Source organism: Amblyomma mixtum, chromosome 5, assembly GCF_055824585.1.
Source record: "Amblyomma mixtum isolate Tamu chromosome 5, ASM5582458v1, whole genome shotgun sequence".
In the NCBI taxonomy this organism is placed as follows: Eukaryota; Metazoa; Arthropoda; class Arachnida; order Ixodida; family Ixodidae; genus Amblyomma; species Amblyomma mixtum.
This window is the reverse complement of record NC_143016.1, coordinates 203,421,562-203,439,627: the sequence shown is the minus strand read 5'-3', so window position 1 is coordinate 203,439,627 and position 18,066 is coordinate 203,421,562. Positions and strand designations below refer to the sequence as shown.

Here is an 18,066-nt window from a genome sequence, read left to right as displayed (position 1 = left end):
CCAATATCAATGTCGAGTCCACTCATGTCCACTCGCATCCACTCATCAATCGTGTCCACTCACCTCTACTCGCGCTCACTCACCTCCACTGACATTCATTTCCACTCACTCACCACCCGTGCAGACATCCACTGACTGGCACCCACACTCACGTCCACTCACTCGCACCCAGACGTGAGTGAGGCGATATGAGTGCTGCACTCATGAGTGAGCAGGTGCGATGAAGAGCAAAACCTTCTTGGAGCCAGCACACTGGGGAGCGCCATCATTAAACTCTTCATGGCGAGCATAGGTGCCGAGTCGGACGGAGCTCCACCACAGGAAGGATGATGTGCGCAAGACCCTGACAATTTTGGAGCGATGTTCTGGACAGCATGCACGCATTGATGGAAATGTGAAAAACTGTGACAGTTTTTTCAGGGTCATTCAATAATGCGATCATTTTTCGAGTCCCTTGAAGTTTGAATCAACGAGCTTATGCTATACTGATTACTTGGATTGGTCAATTGGGTTTGACATTGCAAAGCCACTCGGGCTATGAGGGACTCTGTAATGGAGGGCTGTGGAAATTTCAACCATCTGGGGTTCTCTAATGTGCACTGACATTGCACAGTATTTTGTGTACTGATTACTTGGCCGAGGGCTACCGCAAGGGGTATAGTATTGCAGTCTTTGCACAGCTATCACGCTTGTTTCATGTGCCACCAGATGCACTTACAAGCTTCTTGAAAGGAAATGCCAGCTTAAAAGCCAAAACACTTTTGACACACTGATTCTTGGTTAATCTCAGGGTTCGGAAATAATCACAAATTACAGTTGTTGCAGCACAGCTTGTCAGCCGCAATATCAATATACAATGTGTACTTTCACATTTAAGGCATTTAACATGCATTTTTTACGCCTGAAGGAGTGAAGCTGGCCGGTATTCATGAAAAGTCCCGGTTAGCTCAGCTGGTGGTGGAGCGGTGGTTCCAGGATGAGTGTTGTTCACTTGGTTCTTCGCAGCCGAGGAGAGCCTGCGGAGCGAGGACATTGAGGCGCGCTACGTGAGCGAGAAGCTCCGCGAGGGTCTGCAGCGGGTGTGGCAGGACATCCAGAAGAAGGTGACGCAGTTCCTGCTGGCCTCCAACATTGCGGGCTTCAAGTTCAACCAGTTCATCCAGGTGCTGGACATTGTGCGCAGGTGGGGGAAGCATTTCTAGTGAGAACGCTCTCATTTGCATGCCTGGGCAGCAGTGGATGATGAAAGAGCTGTTTCCATGACACTGTTGGAATCTAGAGGCTTCAAGCCGCAGATGACATGTCTCGGAGCCAACCCACTCGGCAGTGCTGCCAGCAGTTTTGTTTACGCACATTCAGTCATACATGCTCATGCTGCGGCAGTGATGGAATTGCACCAGCAGACTTGCACATTCCCACAAGTGTGATAAGGGATCAGCGTGGGGCAACACACCAAAAGCTGCCGAACACAGCGGCAGTCAAGCTGGTGCAAATTGGCTGGTCTGCCGTCGCCATTCACTGCACAGGTCAAAGGCTCTTCAATTAACTCTGTCCTTTGCCAGCAGCTCCGGTCACCCTTCTTAATCTCATTCGCCCAACTTTCTGCTGCACCCTGCTATGTTTGCCTTCTCCTGGAATTGCTATGTTTGCCTTCTCCTGGAATCCACTCCATTACCCTTCAGGACCATCGGTTATCTTGCCTTCGCATTACATGCCAATAGTCAATAGCGGCTAAAAAAATATTGCAAAGGGTCGGTGCGACACAGGATCCAATGCAAATGCCTTGTCGTTGAATGTAAAAGTCATCGTTAAAAGAAATAAAAGTGGCTTGCAAATAAAATTCTAGCAAGGAAATGAAGCTGTCTGCTGGCACACCGGCTGAGTTTCGAAAACTTACTTCACCATTCCTTTCAATACATTCTCTGACGGCAACAAACAACTCATCATGGGGCACGGAATAAAACAAATTCTCCACATCTACAGAGAATGCGTATCCAATAGGAGCGTTGGATTTCAAACAGCGCACAACATCACCGGAGGTTTTTGTGGCAAATGGGTCCTCAACTTGTAACCCACTCAGATGCTTCTGCAAATACTGGCTTATTAGGAACTGCCACGAACCCTTCTGACTAACAATTGCTCTGAACGGCACTGAGTCCTTGTGGGTCTTTGCAGTGAAGAAGACCGATAACGCTCTCTTCCTGCAATCAGTTATCGATCTTGCCAGCTTAGTTAAATCCAGATCACTGCACAGAGCCGCGGCCCTGCTCTTGACTCTTGGCCCTGCTCTTGACTCTCGTACAAAGTTCTTAGCGATCGCTTGGGCAGCCTTTTCGTTGAACGCTTCTTCTCGTAAAGCGACGAACCTTATCAGCCTGTAGCAACCGCCGGTTGTTTTCCCTGAAGAAAGAGACAACACTTCTGGTCGGGTGTGTTCACAACAACAAGGAGCGATTGCCGCGAAGAAAGACTACGGTCATCCCGTATATGCACAAGGTGGCAAATAAGCATGGCGTCCCTGTGGCGCCCCACGCAAGCTCGCCGGGTTGTGCCCAAGGATCAGCGCGGAAGGCGCTCGACGAAGAGCATGCGTGATAAAGCATGCGGCACAATTTGTAAAATGCACCACAGGCTTCGTGTATCTCATCCCGCTCAAGTGTGGTCGCATGTATGTGGGCCAGACAGGACGCTGCGTGAATGAACGCGCAGGGGAGCATCAGCGTTCAATTAGGAATAGAGAAGGAGCAAATTTGCCTGCTCATTGCATTGCATGCACCGGTTGTGAGCCACTGCTAAATAATATCAGAATTCTGGGCAGGAGTAATGACAAATTTTCCCGTCAACTCCTAGAGGCATACCACATCAAGGCAAGAGGTGATAAATGTGTGAGTGACACCTCCGTTTCATTGTACAACGCGGAAAAGAATTTTTTGGAGCGTTTTTGATGGATTGTCGCGCAGGGTTGATTTGCCTCCTGATCCTCTCCTTCCCCTCTTTGTAGGCACGTGTGCACACTGCCTATAAAGCAGCACTGAATCGAATAAACACCAGTTGATAGTTTGCGCTCTTTCAGTCTCCCTCGTGTTTTTCCTGTGTGTGTCTTTTGTGCGCAATTCGTACCTACAACATTATGCACCAACTCGCCCAACAAGAAGTTCTTCTTAGCTCACTTCTTCCTCTTGATTTCGACTAGGATGTCATTAACCTGCATTTGTTCTCTCACCCACTCCACTCTCTTCCGATCTCTTAACGTTATGCCTATCATTTTTCTTTTCATCGGTTGCTGCACTGTCCTTAACTTAAGCTGGACCCTCTTTGTTAGCCTCCACCTTTCTGCCTCATAGGTGAGTACCGGTAAGATAGACCTCTTGTACACTTTTCTCTTGAGGGATATTGGTAAACTGCCATTCATGATCTGAGATAACCTGCCATATGCGCTCCACCCCATTCTTATTCTTCTAGTTATTTCTCTCTCATGATCTGGATCAGCTGTCACTACCTGCCCTAAATAGACATATTCTCTTACTACTTCCAGCACCTCGCTACCAATTGTGAACTGCTGTTCCCTTGCTAGGCTGTTGAACATTACTTTGGTTTTCTACATGTTAATTTTTAGCCCCACCGTTCTGCTCTGACTAACTCATTTATCATGCTTTGCATTTCATGTCCTGAGTAACTTAGCAAGGCAATGTCATCAGCGATTCGCAGATTACTCAGGTATTCTGCGTTAACTCTTATCCCCAACTTCTCCTGTTTCAGGCTCGAGAATACCTCCTCTAAACAGGCGGTGAATATGGTTTATGGTTTATTGGGGTTTAAAGTCCCAAAGCGACTCAGGCTATGAGAGACGCCGTAGTGGAGGGCTCCGGAAATTGCCACCACCTGGGGTTCTTTAACGTGCACTGACATCGCACAGTACACGGGCCTCTAGAATTCCGCCCTCATCGAAATTCAGCCGCCGCGGCCGGGATCGAACCCGCGTCTTTCGGGTCAGCAGCCGAGTGCCGTAACCACTGAGCCACCGTGGCGGGGTGAATTCACCGTGGCGGTGATTAGCATTGGCGAGATAGTCTCCCTGCCTGACACATTTCCTTATTGGAAATTTATTGCTGACTTTATGGAGGAATATGGTTGTTGTGCAATCATTATAAATATCTTCCAATATTTTCACATAACACTCTTCCACACCCTGATTCCACAATGCCTGCATGAGTGCTGAGGTTTCCACTGAATCAAATGCTTTCTCGTATTCAGTGATGGCTATATATAGGGGTTGGTTGCATTCTGTGCATTCCTGTATCACCTGATTGATAGTGTCCTCGAGAACGGAAAAACAGCAACACCAAAAGACGCACGCATGCACACACGCACACGCACACACAGCTGAAGAACGACGCCGGACAAGCGCTCACTTCATCTGACTTTAATCTCTGAAAAGCGAGCAAACATACAGAAACATAGGCGTGTGCAGAAAGAAGCCTCATGTGCAGTCAACAGAACCGTTCAAGATATGAAAAATCAGCTTTAAAAAGGTTCACAGATGTATCGCTGACACAACTTTTCCTCTTTTCCTACGTGGTACGCCTCCAAATCCTCCCGTGCCTCACTATCCCCGCTCCTGCCCAGAATCCTTATCCCATCCAGTCGTGCTTCACCCTTTTTGCAGTGCTCACAATTTTCCCCCGCCGTAGTATGTTCTGCCGCTCAATGCACTCTGCGCAGTGTTTGGGCAGATGCGCACCTCCTACTTCTTTGAGCGAGCGTGTGTGCACAGCCACTGATGCACCTGCCTGTCTGGAGAAGAACGTGTATGTTGGCAGGATGCCTCTCGAGCTAGAGAAGAGCTGCTACCGCATGCATCGGCTCATTCTAAGACAGTTAAACACGCTGTTGCTAATCATTGCCTCGAATCTGCACTCGTGCAGTTGTGTCAGCATGGTAGGCAAGGGAGCTTTGATGCGCAAGTGGATCGATCGGTGGGGGCCGGGTTCCCAAGCTCGGTAAGCACGGGTGTTGCTGAAGCCCTGCTGCATAAAGTCAAGGGCACCATGTTTAGGCGGCCATCAGAGCGAAGGACGCAAGATGCGAAACCTGAAGTTGTTCCGTATGTGCACAGGGTTGCCCACAACATGGAAAAAGGTGGCAAACGGACATGGCATGCCTGTCATATTTGGCTCCATGGAAGCTTGCACAGATCTGTGCACGTGTAGCGAGCGATGGGAAGAGGAGTGGTTGCGGTAAAAAACATGGGAAGCACTTTATGAAGTGCTGCACTGGCGTGGTCTCTGAGATACCGCTGACCTGTGGGGAAGCCCATGTGGGCCAAACAGGCAGGTGCATCAGTGACCGTGCAGTGGAGCACTCGCTCGATGAAGCAGGAGGCGCCCATCCACCCAAACACTGTGCAGAGTGCAAGGTGTGTCATTGAGCGGCAGAACATACTACGGCGGGGGAAAATTGTGAGCACTGCAAAAAGGGTGAAGCACGACTGGATGGGATAAGGATTCTGGGCAGGAGCGGGGATAGTGAGGCACGGGAGGATTTGGAGGCATACCACGTAGGAAAAGAGGAAAAACTTGTGTCAGCGATACATCTGTGAACCTTTTTAAAGCTGATATTTCATATCTTGAATGGTTCTGTTGACTGCACATGAGGCTTCTTTCTGCGCATGCCTATGTTTCTGTATGTTTGCTTGCTTTTCAGAGATTAAAGTCAGAGGAAGTAGTGAGTGCTTGTCCTACTTAGCTGTGTGTGTGTCTTTCGGGGCCACTGTATTTGCTTTCTCGAGTACCATGTAGCCCAAATGGAAGTTGTTCTAGAGTGATGGTGTCGGATATCTCTTAGGCAAGCCTGGCTGATCATTTGTTTGATGTGGGAATGATGCCACAGTTGAGAGGCCAGCTTGTGGGGGGGGGGGGGGGGGCTATTCTGGGCACATTTCAGACAGCCTTGAAGAGGAGAGAGGAGTCTGCTGGGCCCACAGGGGGAGCAAAGCTGAGGGGCATTGAGCAGCAACCAGGGGAAATTTGTTAGGAGTCCAGACTCTCCTATAGTCCTTAAAATTGCTGACGTCAGGGATGAGAGATACTTGGCAACAGTGGCGTGCTTTCTCTGTTAGGGAGGACTACTCAAGAAGAGCTTGTGGGATTCTTTGGCGCAGGAAAGAAAGGAAGGAGCGAAAGTGACTTCTGGCAAACTGAGAGGAGTTGGCAGGGTCATCATGTATGCTTGGGATGAGCATACTGACAAACATTGGCTGCTTGGGAATGCTTCAGAAAGGGACGTAATCCTTGTAACATCATAAATACCGATGCAAGAAGCATGGTACACAAGGCCGAAGATGCATAATACTATGGTAACTACCGAGACAAAGATATTGTGGACGCCGATGTTACCCCGCCTAATGATACCACACTAAGGAAAGACTAGAGAGGGAGGTGTAGTGCTGTTCAAGCCACCATACTATCCTTGATTCTCCAAATGACACTGAGACTGTATGGATCAAGGTCAGGTTGAACAATCGCACTATCCACGTAGGAGGCTATGATTATAGGGCTCCCAACTCTTCGTGTGATCAGCTCGAAAATCTTTAAAAATTTTATGGAACTAAAACTGCATCCGGACGACAAGATAATTTTGCCTCCGAGGAATCGACTGGACTTGGCACTCACCCGGTGAAATGGAAACTGTCAGCTGCAAGCACTTGCGGCCGCTTTCATTTGCCTCCTTCAGTTGTGCTGCCTCTTCCTCCCTCTGTGCTGCGCAGTTGCGAGAGACGTGTGTGGGACCACAGGGTGGTCATGGCATCCTCTCGAATGCACAGTGATTTTAAACTTTGCTTGCAGCAGGCGGTGTTAGTATTGTGGACATGCTTGAAAGTTCATTTAGTGAATTCAAAGAGTTGCATGAAACCAATTCTGGCAGTGATGTACTTTGGCAGCATTTCTCCAAGCTGGTTACGTTACGTGCTGATTGTACACTCCCACAGGTTCAAGGAAAGTTAACAAAATCAATCCCTGGACTGCACGAAAAATAATACAGAAGGTAAAGTGAAAGCATAAGGCTTGTACTTGTAATCCCAGCGCCCAGCTAAGAGAAACCATACATCGCGTGAGTAAACACCTAAAACATGAAGGGAAGGACTCCCGAAAGAAGTTTTTCAATGTTACCTTACGCGATTTCTTAACCGAGGCGCCCGAAAAATTCTGGAGGTTTGTAAACCCGTCGGCTAAATCCAGAGGACTCTCAGGAGGGAACCATCTGCTCAAGCTTTTTCTGCACTGGCGATGATCGTCTCGGGAGGATCGGCCAGCCATAAATGGTGTGGTAATCACCATGAACCTCCTGCCTAAAATTGAGAAAAGCCCAGGGCCCGAGGGTACCCCAAATGAATTTCTTTACCGATACGCAGAATGGAACTCTTATTTTTCAGTCATTTTCTGCGGCTGGCAAAAGTCATCCCGACATTTAAAAATCGCATTGCAGCAGACATAGCTATTTACTGCTCCATATCACTCATAAGTACGTGCTTAGTGTGCATAGTATCAAAACACCTGCAATCTTACCTTCAGAAATATAATTTATTATCTATTGTCCAGCACAGTTTTCGGAAAGGGTTGTCATATCTACAATGTCTCTGCTGATTGAATTAGTACATGACCTTTCCAAAACAATTGTGGCCAGACTGGTATTATTTTTGTGGCCAAATCCTTTGACAAGGTATCAAAACCTAAATTAAGGCAGCGTTTAGGAACGAGTCCATCGGTTCATCTCATATTTAAATGGCCATGAGCAGTATGTTCAGATGGGAGAAAGCAAATCTACCTTTTCATGTGATGCCTTAGGGGTGCCCCAAGGAAGCGTTCTGGGCCCCCTGTTATTTCTTATTTCTTTTTTTTAATGATCTCCCTGGAAACATTGGTGTACCAATAAGGCTTTTTGCAGATGACTGCTTAGTTTATAGCCCTATGAGAACACAAAGCGACCAGGTAAAGCTAACCCCAAATTTGCAAAAAGTAAAAAAATGGTGTGATGAATGGCAGATTGTCCTAAGCCCAAAGAAGACACCCCTCTTAATGATAAAAACTAGGAGAAAAGGTACATTGTATTTTTCGCACAACATAGCAAATGAAGTAATCTAAAAGACAATGCAGCATAGGTCTCCCCCGACCTTGGTTGGAACACTCACATAGATGTTGAGTGCTCGAAAGGAGCCTTAGGCGAAACACATACATGCAACCCCTGAAGTAAAATCTCTAGGACATTGATCAGACCAATCGTAGAGTATGAGAAGCTTGTGTGGGGCTCATGCACGAAAAATAATTGCTCAAAAATTGACAAGGTCTTGCTGCCAGGCTCTTATCTGGCAAATACCAACATCTAACCTCACCATCCGATCTCTGTTCAAAAGCTGGTCTTCATACGTGACAGAGTCGCATACAAAGCTTGACAGGCTAAAATACTTGTACCAAATTATCCATCATCAAATTCATATCAACAGATCGAGATTCATTCTAAGGAGACATCGCAGCATTGTCATTCTGTGTTTATTCCAGCCTGATCTTCTCGCACTGATTGTTTTAAGTACAGTTTTTTTTCCAAGAGCGATTAATGCATGGAATTCTCTACCTGACAGTGCACCTCTGTCGTAAAAATTCTCGACAAGCGTCACAGAGAGTCTTGTTTTTGCCAGCCAATGAGTTTCTTTCATTTGCATTCCAGCATTGCATATCCGCTATGTAATCTTTTACCAACTTGAGATGTTTTGTTTCTAACCCATGTGTTGCCAACAGGCTGCTTGATTATCCTGTAGGAGCCCCCTACGACAGCGTGCAAGGTTGTACAGGATTATGGTGCACCTTGCTGGCATTGAGGTGGTTTTCATGTTTTGCCAGTGGAGTGCCTGCTGCACTGTGGCTCTGCTGGGTGCCTAGACTTGTGCATTGCTCCTGCCCTGGCCTGGCAGAGGTTTGCCGATGGTGACTGTCATGTAGAAGCTGCACTGCTCTTCTTGCAACTGGGGGGAACCTCAATGCTTCAAATGTAGTCCCCTCCTGATGCTGCCTGGGCCAATTTCAGCCCCGCCTTCAGCCCCCACATTCTTCTCATGTCGTCCCATATGGGATGAGGAGTTTGGGGGATTAGTAGTGCTGCTGTCGACGGCCACCACCCTCGGTCCCAATGGGGGTTCCTGCTCAAGCATCTGAGGAAGGCCATTTTTCGAGTGTTGGGGAGAATGCCCAGGTGGTGCCCGGCTGAGGAGCACCTTGTTGCGGAAGGGGTCGTCACAGCTCCTGAGTGGAGGCGTGCAGTGCATCCTCACTCAGCAGCAGCTGCCTCTTGGACTGGCTGTCTCACACAGTGGAATCTTGTGATGAAAAGAGCTTTAACTTCTGAAAGCCAGAGTAGCAGCTACACAATTGCGTCAGTTGTGCTACATCTCCTATCATACGAGGGCCGCCCTTTAAGGCCTTGTTTGTATTCTGCAGCATCTGAACTTCACCTCTGCACTCATTGGTAGTGCTGCCAGAAACTACTCAGATGTAGTATAGGTGGCTATTAAAGGTGTTCATTTCTTTGGTGGGCCACCGGATGTGGCAGATTGGTTGCAGGTGTGAATCCTATTCTGTCCTTCCAGGGACTGTCATTCTGACCTTTTGCGAGGGGGTTTTCCTCAGGGCCACTTAAATAGGTTCGCCTGTGGGTTCCAGCCCAAATATAGTTATTGAAATTGGAGCATGCAAATGAAAGTCGGCAAATTAAAAATGAGCACATTTCGCTCCACTCGCCCAATGCTGCCAACTGCACCTTGCACACTCTGAGCGGAAGCTGGAACCGTGACAGGGCAGCTGCACATTTTGGTGCTGTCGTCCCTCGGCATGTGATGTGACGTAGGCAGGACAGCAAAAGAAGCTCCTTGGTGTTTCCTTGTTGGTAGGATTGGGAGGTTAACACCGGTCATAGTCTGGCTTTTCTCTTCACATATTTAGCCAAGGCGCTTTCTTTTTTTTTTTTTTTTGTTCGTTGCCCTCACTAACTGTGGTTTAGTTTGAACAGCATAGCTCACTTCCATGAAAGTTTGAAGGAAATGGAAAGTGTTGATGTTTTTCGTTCACTCTTGCTGCTTCTTTTCAGTTCCTGTGGCATGACTGAAAGGCATCACACTTTGAATCCATTTATTTCGTGGGTTGAAAGAACTGGGTTCTAGCAGAACACCTTAATGGATCAGATAGACAGCGCCCAATCTGGCTGCCACCTCATTTCCGCTCTGTGCTGACACCATTGGCAGAGTGAGCATTTGTTGAGAAGATCAAAGTTTTAAATGTATGCCAGTTTCAGCCGTCTCTTTGGGCATCACCACGAGTGTGAAGACGGCAAGTGTGGACTGAGTGTGTGGCCAGAAGGCACCCCTTGTGCCACTGTGAAGGCAGCAAGAGCAGATGGGACCCCAGAATGCCTACTGCATCAACTAGCCTTTTTGGGCAGATGATCCTTCAGGAGCTTCACATTCATGAGAACCTCCCACATAGGAGGTCGGAAAACAAGGGGTTGCACTATTGCAAGGTCGTGAAGGGAGTGACAGTGTGATAATAGCTGTGCAGTCTCCTGCTTTTCCACTGCACACTTGTCTGATTGGTCACACTCCTGGTTATGCCGTCAGGGTCACATGACCCCAGTGGAAATCCCCCTGAGAGAGGTCCCTTGGGGAAGGAGAGGTTGGGCATTGCGTAACTGCTGTGATTGAGCGGGGGGGGGGGGGGGGGGGGGGGCTCCTGGGAGAACCTCCAAAAGTTGATCCACCACCAGAAATTCCTAGGGAAGGGATATCTCTGGAAGTGGGCCCACACCAAAACATGGACTAAGCCGGATTAGTACAGTAATCCCATATCACAATCCAGTTTAGTCTACTGGAACATTGTGAAAGGTCATGACTCGTGCATACCGTATTATAACAGCAATGCCAAGACGAGCATTAGACACTTTTCAGACTTAAGACGACTTCTCATCAATGTGGTTATGAAGGCCTTGTGCCAATCAAGGCGGAAAGCTGGGCTAGTTGGTTTGACATAGTTAATTAAAAGACTAGCGCATAAAACTAGGACAAAGACAAAGAAGGAGACAGGACGAGCGCTAAACATCAACTAAAGGTTTACTACACCAAACATGTACTTAAAACACTTCAGTGGCACATGCGCACACTGAGTTACAAAAAACTAATCAAGAAGTGGCAAACTGTTTCGCAGATACAAGGTTTCTTTCCTGGTCAGGGCAAGTGACGTCGTGCTTACACACTTGTCACCTTCCCTCATAATGTGATAAGCCTCACAAATCTCGCGGCCTAACCTTGTGCCTCCCCTACCAAGCACACACGTGGCATCAAACGCCGGCACGCACCCGCACCGCTTACAATGCGTAGCCAAATGGCTGCCCCCCGCCAATGAATCCACCAGCGTGCGATGCTCTCGTAGCCGTTCATTTAGGCAGCGTCCAGACTGTCCCACGTAGCATCTACCGCATGAGAGGGGTATGCGGTAAACAATGCCAGCAGTGCACGGAACGAACTTGCACACGTGTTTTATGGTGCATACCGGTTTCCTCTTTTCATTGACGGCTTTGCACATGCGCACCAGCTTTTCGGGGGCAGTGAACATGACGTCCACACCGCACTTCCCTCCAACTTTCCTCAGCCGGTGCGAAAGCTGGTGCACGTACGGTATAGCCGTACGCCTGAGCCTTTTGGCACTTTCTCCGGCGGCCACGCCAGGGCGGCCACCTGCCCTGACTTCCTTCAAGAGGCATTCCGCCACAGCCATCACTGTGTCATTAGGGAAACCGGCCTTCTTCAACCGGTGCACTTGCGCTTGCAAACTGTCCTCAATCTTATGCTGGCAGGACTTCTCGAGAGCACCCCGCAGGCAATTTTTTGCAATCCCCCGTTTTACCAATTTTGAATGGGCCGAATTATACGCTAAAATTTCTTTTTTTGTGCGAGGCTGGTACGACCAACAGATGTGCCCAGTGCCAAAGAACAAACGTAGCTCGAGGAACTGGAGGCACCCGTCCACTGGAACTTCATGCGTGAACCTCAGCTTGCCAGAACAATCACCGAAAATCTCTAAAACACTTTTTACAACCTGTGGTTTGTCGCTCTCGTTGTTAACATGCATAAACACAATAAAGTCATCCACGTACCTAAAACACTTAACAACACGCTTTTCGTCTTCAATGCACGCTTGTCAAACTGTCCTAAAAAGATTTCACTAAGAATCGGGGCTATGCAAGACCCTATGCAAATGCCATCTTTTTGCACAAACAATCGGTCATCAAAACAAATGTAAGTGGATGAGAGGTAACACTTAACTAAGGCTATAAAGTCATTTACCGAAACCCCGCTACTATTCTGAAACTTCACAGCCCCCCAGCTTTCAATCCGCTCTCTTACTGCATCTAACAACTCTTTTTGTGGTATGGAATAGAATAGCTCCTCAACATCAACTGAAAACGCGAAATTAGCTCCTGAAGCACCACCTTGCGCTGCCAAAAATTCTATCACATCTGCACGACCATGCACGTGTGCCAACACGTGCTAGTAACTCTCCTCTCCCTGTGCAGGCTGATGGACCTGGGGCAGGACTTCTGCGGCAGCCCCTCGGAAGAGCTGCAGCAGTCCCTGCGCCAGCAGAGCTTCAACTACTTCCGGGACTACCACCGGTGGGGGTCTCACCACTGCTGCGCTCACTTGAAGGGAGAGGTTACTCCCGCAGCCTGCTCTGGGGGTCCTGCTGAGAAAGCATGCCTCCCTGCAGCCGTGGTTACCAGTCGGTGCTTTCTCAGGGCTTCACTGGTCTGTGGGTGTCTCCAGAGGAAGGAAATAGTTTTGGACAAGTGGCAGGGTGCATGAGATGGTTCGCTTGTCTCTGTCGGCCGCTTCCTCGGACAAGCGAGAGGTGCCAATAACCTCTAGAGGGGGCACTGCGCTGGCATCCGAAACTACAATTATTTCATTATTCAAGCAAATCAAATAGTGTGTGGTCAACATTATTCACAACAAAGCGAAAATGTCCTCAAGTTTTCGACTGCTTTATTCCCTAATTGGCGCCAACTTCAAAGGATGCTTGCCGTATTTTCCTTCCATGACTATTCCGACCATGCTGCCACAATCTATATGCACGGGACGGGGGTTCAGGGTCTGCACACAACAGGTTTGCCACCTGCAGTCAGCGGGCTGTCCTATGTATTTACCACTCAAGCCGTTACAGGGAAGACAGAAGAGTATTACATTCAGTTCTTAACAAGCTTGCAGGTACATTGCACACGAAGCTATGCATAAAAACAGAAAAAGCATCCACAGACACAACAGGATTGCAAGAACACGAGCAAAATACATAGAAAATATGCCAACATCCACCCGAGCGCAGCCATACAGCTACAAAGAAAAGCTATGCAGCTTTCTCAGAAACTTGGTAGTTAGAGAAAAATTCGTCCACGTTCAGGGTTTGAACCCAGGACCACCACTTCACCGCAGCAGTTGCTCTGCCAATTAAGCTAACCGGGACGGCAAGCTTATGGTAGGGGGAGAGCGAATTGATCAATAACCCGAAGTGGGAGCAGTGTTGGTCAAGTGTTTAGGGGAATCCCCACAAGGTGGAGTAGGTTTGTTATGCTATATAGCTTTCCTGCGCTCGGCTGGATGTCAATCAGTAATTACTCCCTTATTACACAAGTAGATAAGGACATGGTGGGCATGGAATCCAGAAGTGGCAGCGATTGACACCAAGATTACCACCGAGAACAGCCAAAAAATAATAAACAGTGTGTCAAACAGATTGTATCATTTGTAAAGAAGAATAAAAGGCTTTACTGGAAGAAATGCGTACAGCAGTGGCTTCAAGTGCACCAGAAGGTTGGAAGAACGCTAACATTATCTTAATTCATAAGAAAGGAGGTGTCAAGGACTTGAAAATTTAGAGACCGATCGGCTTACTGTCAGCTGCCTACAAGGTATTTACTAAGGTAATCGCACAATAGGGTCAGGAGACTTCAGTCAACCAAATGATCAGGCAGGCTTTCGTAAAGGATACTCGACAATAGACCACATTCACACTATCAATCAGGTGATAGAGAAATGCGCAGAATATAAACAACCCCTATATGTAGCCTTCATTGATTACTAGAAAGCATTTGACTCTGCTGTCATGCAGGCATTGCGGAAGCAGGGTGTAGAAGAGTGTTATGTGAAAATATTGGAAGATATTTATAACGATTGCACAGCTACTATAGTTCTCCATAAAGTGAGCAGTAAAATTCCTATACGGAAAGGTGTCAGGCAGGGAGACACGATCTCACCGATGCTCTTCACTGCCTGCTTACAGGAGGTATTCCGGGGTCTGGAATGGGAACAGTTGGGGACAAGAGTTAATGGAGATTACCTGAGTGATTTGCAATTTGCTGATGACATTGCCTGGCTAAGCCACTCAGGACAAGAAGTGCAAAGCATGATCAATCAGTTAGACAGGCAAAGTAGAACGGTGGGGCTAAGAATTAACATGCAGAAAACCAAAGTAATGTTCAATAGCCTTGCAAGGGAACAGCAGTTCGCAATTGGTAGCGAGGTGCTGGAAGTAGTAAGAGAATATGTCTACTTAGGGCAGGTAGTGACCGCAGATCCGGATCATGAGAGGGAAATAACTAGAAGAATAAGAATGGGGTGGAGCGCATATGGCAGGTTCTCCCAGGTCATGAATGCCAGTTTACCAATATCCCTGAAGAGAAAAGTGTACAACAGCTGTATCCTACCGGTACTCACCTATGGGGCAGAAAGGTGGAGGCTAACTAAGAGGGTTCAGCTTAAGTTAAGGACAATGCAGCGAGCTATGGGAAGAAGAATGGATAGGTGTAACATCAGAAGCGGGTCAGGGTTCAAACGCACTCAATGACATCCTAGTGGAAATCGAGAGGAAGAAATGGGCTTGGGCAGGGCATGTCACACATCATGAACTGGTGGGCGAGTTGGTCTGACATATCCAGTGCAGCAGCACAACGGTCAGTTCAGCCCTGTGTTTGTCCCTTTCTTGCCTTGGCCCGGTGCCGTTGCTCTGCTTCACTAGATGGGGCATGTAATGCGAAGGCAGGATAACCGCTGGTCCTTCTTATTAAGGGTAACGGAGTGGACTCCAAGAGAAGGCAAACAGATAGCAGAGGGTGGCAGGAAGTTAGGTGGGTGGATGGGATCAAGAAGTTTGCGGGGATATAGGGTGGCCGCAACTGGCAAAGGACAGGGTTAATTGGAGAGGCCCTGCAGTGGGCAGGCTGATGATGATGCTCTGCCCGTTTCACTGTTTCTTTGGCAACTAAACTGCCTCTCTCGTATTGGCGTACCAAGCATGTACCGTGCTGCTAAATGTCTGCACCTTTTCCAGTTTCATTTTATATTTAAACTAGGAGGGTCCCTTATTGTACATGCGTGACATGCAATTTGTATTTTGAGGAAATTCACACGTGTTATATCTAAAAATACTTTAGTGACAGTGTAGCCAGTGTGCCGACTCCAAGGTACAGAAGCAACGAAAGATACACCCAGATACTTATACTCAGTAACTAGACTTATTTGTGTAGTTTGTTTGGAAAATTTCCTGGACCTTTTTTTTTTCTAGAAAACCTCATGTACAGCATTTCTGGCTCCAGTCATGTATTTTGTTTAATTTTCTCTGAATGACAGTGCAGCCAGTGTTCGCACTTAGTTTTCTGCACAGAATACGGCAGGCATTCTTGTGCATGACATTTGCATCCTTCACAAAGAGCAGCGGCCCCTGGGGAACTCCTGGTGGGGTGTGGCCAGATTCAGCACCATCCACACGCACACTGGCACCGTAGGTATTCACCAATTCAGGATGTAACTTGTGGGGAGCTAGCTTTTGTAGTCAAAGGAAATGGGACACTACATCAAATGCTTTTCTAAAGTCTAAAAAAATACAATCCACTGAGCATCAGTCATCTAATGGTTCCGCCATGTCATGGGTGAATGCAGTTAGTTGCATAACACAAGATAAATGCCGTGCTGAAATGGATTGAGTAATTCATATGTGTCACTACGAATAAAATGTTTCTAGAAGCTTGCAGGTGTCAAAGGAGTGGGACGGTAATTAGTGACAGTATTGCGGGAACCCGACATGTGGGCTAGCATGACATTTGCCACTTTCCAGTCGTTTGGAAGAATGCCGTCCTTCATTTCATACAGCACTTTCAGATAAAGGGACACTATGTGGGAGGCAGTTGGGACCAGGTGCTTTCCGTGGATTTTGTCCTCCAGGAGATTTTCGATGCCGTTTTGGTCGCATTGTCCATAGGCGGTGCATTTTACTTGGGCAGGTTCAGCTCCTCAGAACTGGCACAGAGAAGACGGGGGCAAAGGGCGAGTTAAAGTGCTCGGCCCTCCTTTCTGCTGCGTCCTTAATCTTTGAGAGTGGGAATCCTTTATGTGTCGCTTTACAAGTTGCCAAAACTCCTTTGGCTCTTGTTGTCATTCTGTTCTCCAGACTTTTCCAAGTACTAAGTTGACTCGTCTCAAGGCATTGTTTACTTCACCAGTTGTCTTTCTCAGTTTACTAGCATTTTCTGCCGAAGCATTTCACTTGAATGAGTGGTAAATTTTCTGCCTTTGATGCACTTAAGGACAAAGCGATTTTGTAAGCCAAGGTTTACTCTTTGTAAGCTTTCTACTTGAGGTGAAAGATGGTACAAAGGAGTCTCTTGACTGCCATATCTTGTTTTTGAAAAGTGTCAAAGTTCTGCTACCGGACAGGCTTCTGCAAGTGTCTCAGATAGCATGCATTATAATTCAAGAGATCCCGGTTTGTGTTGCCGAGTCGTTATCCTAGAAAGCGCTTAAGTCACAACACATGCCTCACAACAAAGGTGCAATGCCATACATGCACAAAGTCTCGCATAGTGCCAAAGAGGAGGCTGCCACAGTGGAAGAGTTCTCTGCAGGGCCCACCAGACGGCCGTGCCCATACCTCTGCAAATGGGCGCACACAGAGCAAAGGCCATGTCAGAGAGTGCTCACCAGACTGTCGTGTGTAAATTGGGCAGCCTGGCACTAACGATCGCTTAAGACGGCAACCCCCCTCTTCAGAGTCAGAACGAGAAATACCTTCCAGGCACCATTTTCCATCCAGAAATAGTAAATTTATTAATTTTGCTGTGCAGAACTCAAGGGGTTCTGTGGTGATGTGCAAAATTTTGCTACAAGTGTCGCAGTTGGTTAGAATAGCAGAATCTGTATGTCGAGAATTGTCATGTAAGCACCCAAAGGTGTCCGTTTCTGTTTCGAAGGTGTTTCGAAAAAAATTATACATTATTAGTGGTGGCAAAACCTACCTGCACAAAAATGGTGGACGACATGCTAACCTGCTCACTGTTCCACGAAATATTGTTTACTGCGTTAATTATGTGGTGTAAAAGCCATCTTACTTGTTGCAGGAAGGAATTCACCTGAAATAGTGGAATTACTGCAAGGTGCAGCACACACTGCGAAAAAGGTGTTTGCTGTGCGTACGGTTGTGTGCGTCTGAAAGGGTTAAACTCAAGGAGTTAGGCACGGAATGCTTCAGCGACGGCTCAGTCCGACTTGCTGCAAGAGAATACAGTTTCATGAATGGACATAGTTTGTCATGTGCATGATGTCAGCACCTGCACTGTCAAATGTTTTTTTGTTGTTGCTGCTGTTTTTTGTTGGTGTTGTTTTGGCTGAAGGGCATGTGTGGCCGACTCTGTTGTGACACTGACTGAAACTGAGTTGTTTCTCCACCAGTGAAGGACAACGTCCTTTTCTGCTGTTTCTCTCTCTCTCTCTGTGAGCGTTGTGCTCTGTCTGAGCTGAGTCCAGCTGGTGGTGGTGCAGGAGCTGCATGGAGGAGCTGCGCATGTTCCTGGAGAACGAGAGCTGGGAGCTGGTGCCCGTGAAGCCGTCCTTCTCCATCCTCCAGCTGCAGGTGCTGAGCATTTCTTCCCTCTTGAGCAATGGGACCAGACGCCCTGGGGCAGGGCAACACCGACAGCTGACGG

At 47.6% G+C, this 18,066-nt stretch overlaps 1 protein-coding gene across 3 annotated transcripts in view; it reads left to right on the top strand.

The window, feature by feature from the left end:
* Nucleotides 1-18,066, top strand: part of LOC149345442 (syndetin-like) — a 206,810-nt gene that overhangs the window by 62,727 nt on the left and 126,017 nt on the right. For all 3 annotated transcript variants that reach the window (XM_089546651.1, XM_089546650.1, XM_089546649.1), the window contains 3 exons: nt 1,006-1,183; nt 12,613-12,711; nt 17,903-17,993. In XM_089546651.1, coding sequence (XP_089402777.1) covers nt 1,006-1,183; nt 12,613-12,711; nt 17,903-17,993 — 368 coding nt within the window. The remainder of the gene's footprint in view (nt 1-1,005; nt 1,184-12,612; nt 12,712-17,902; nt 17,994-18,066) is intronic.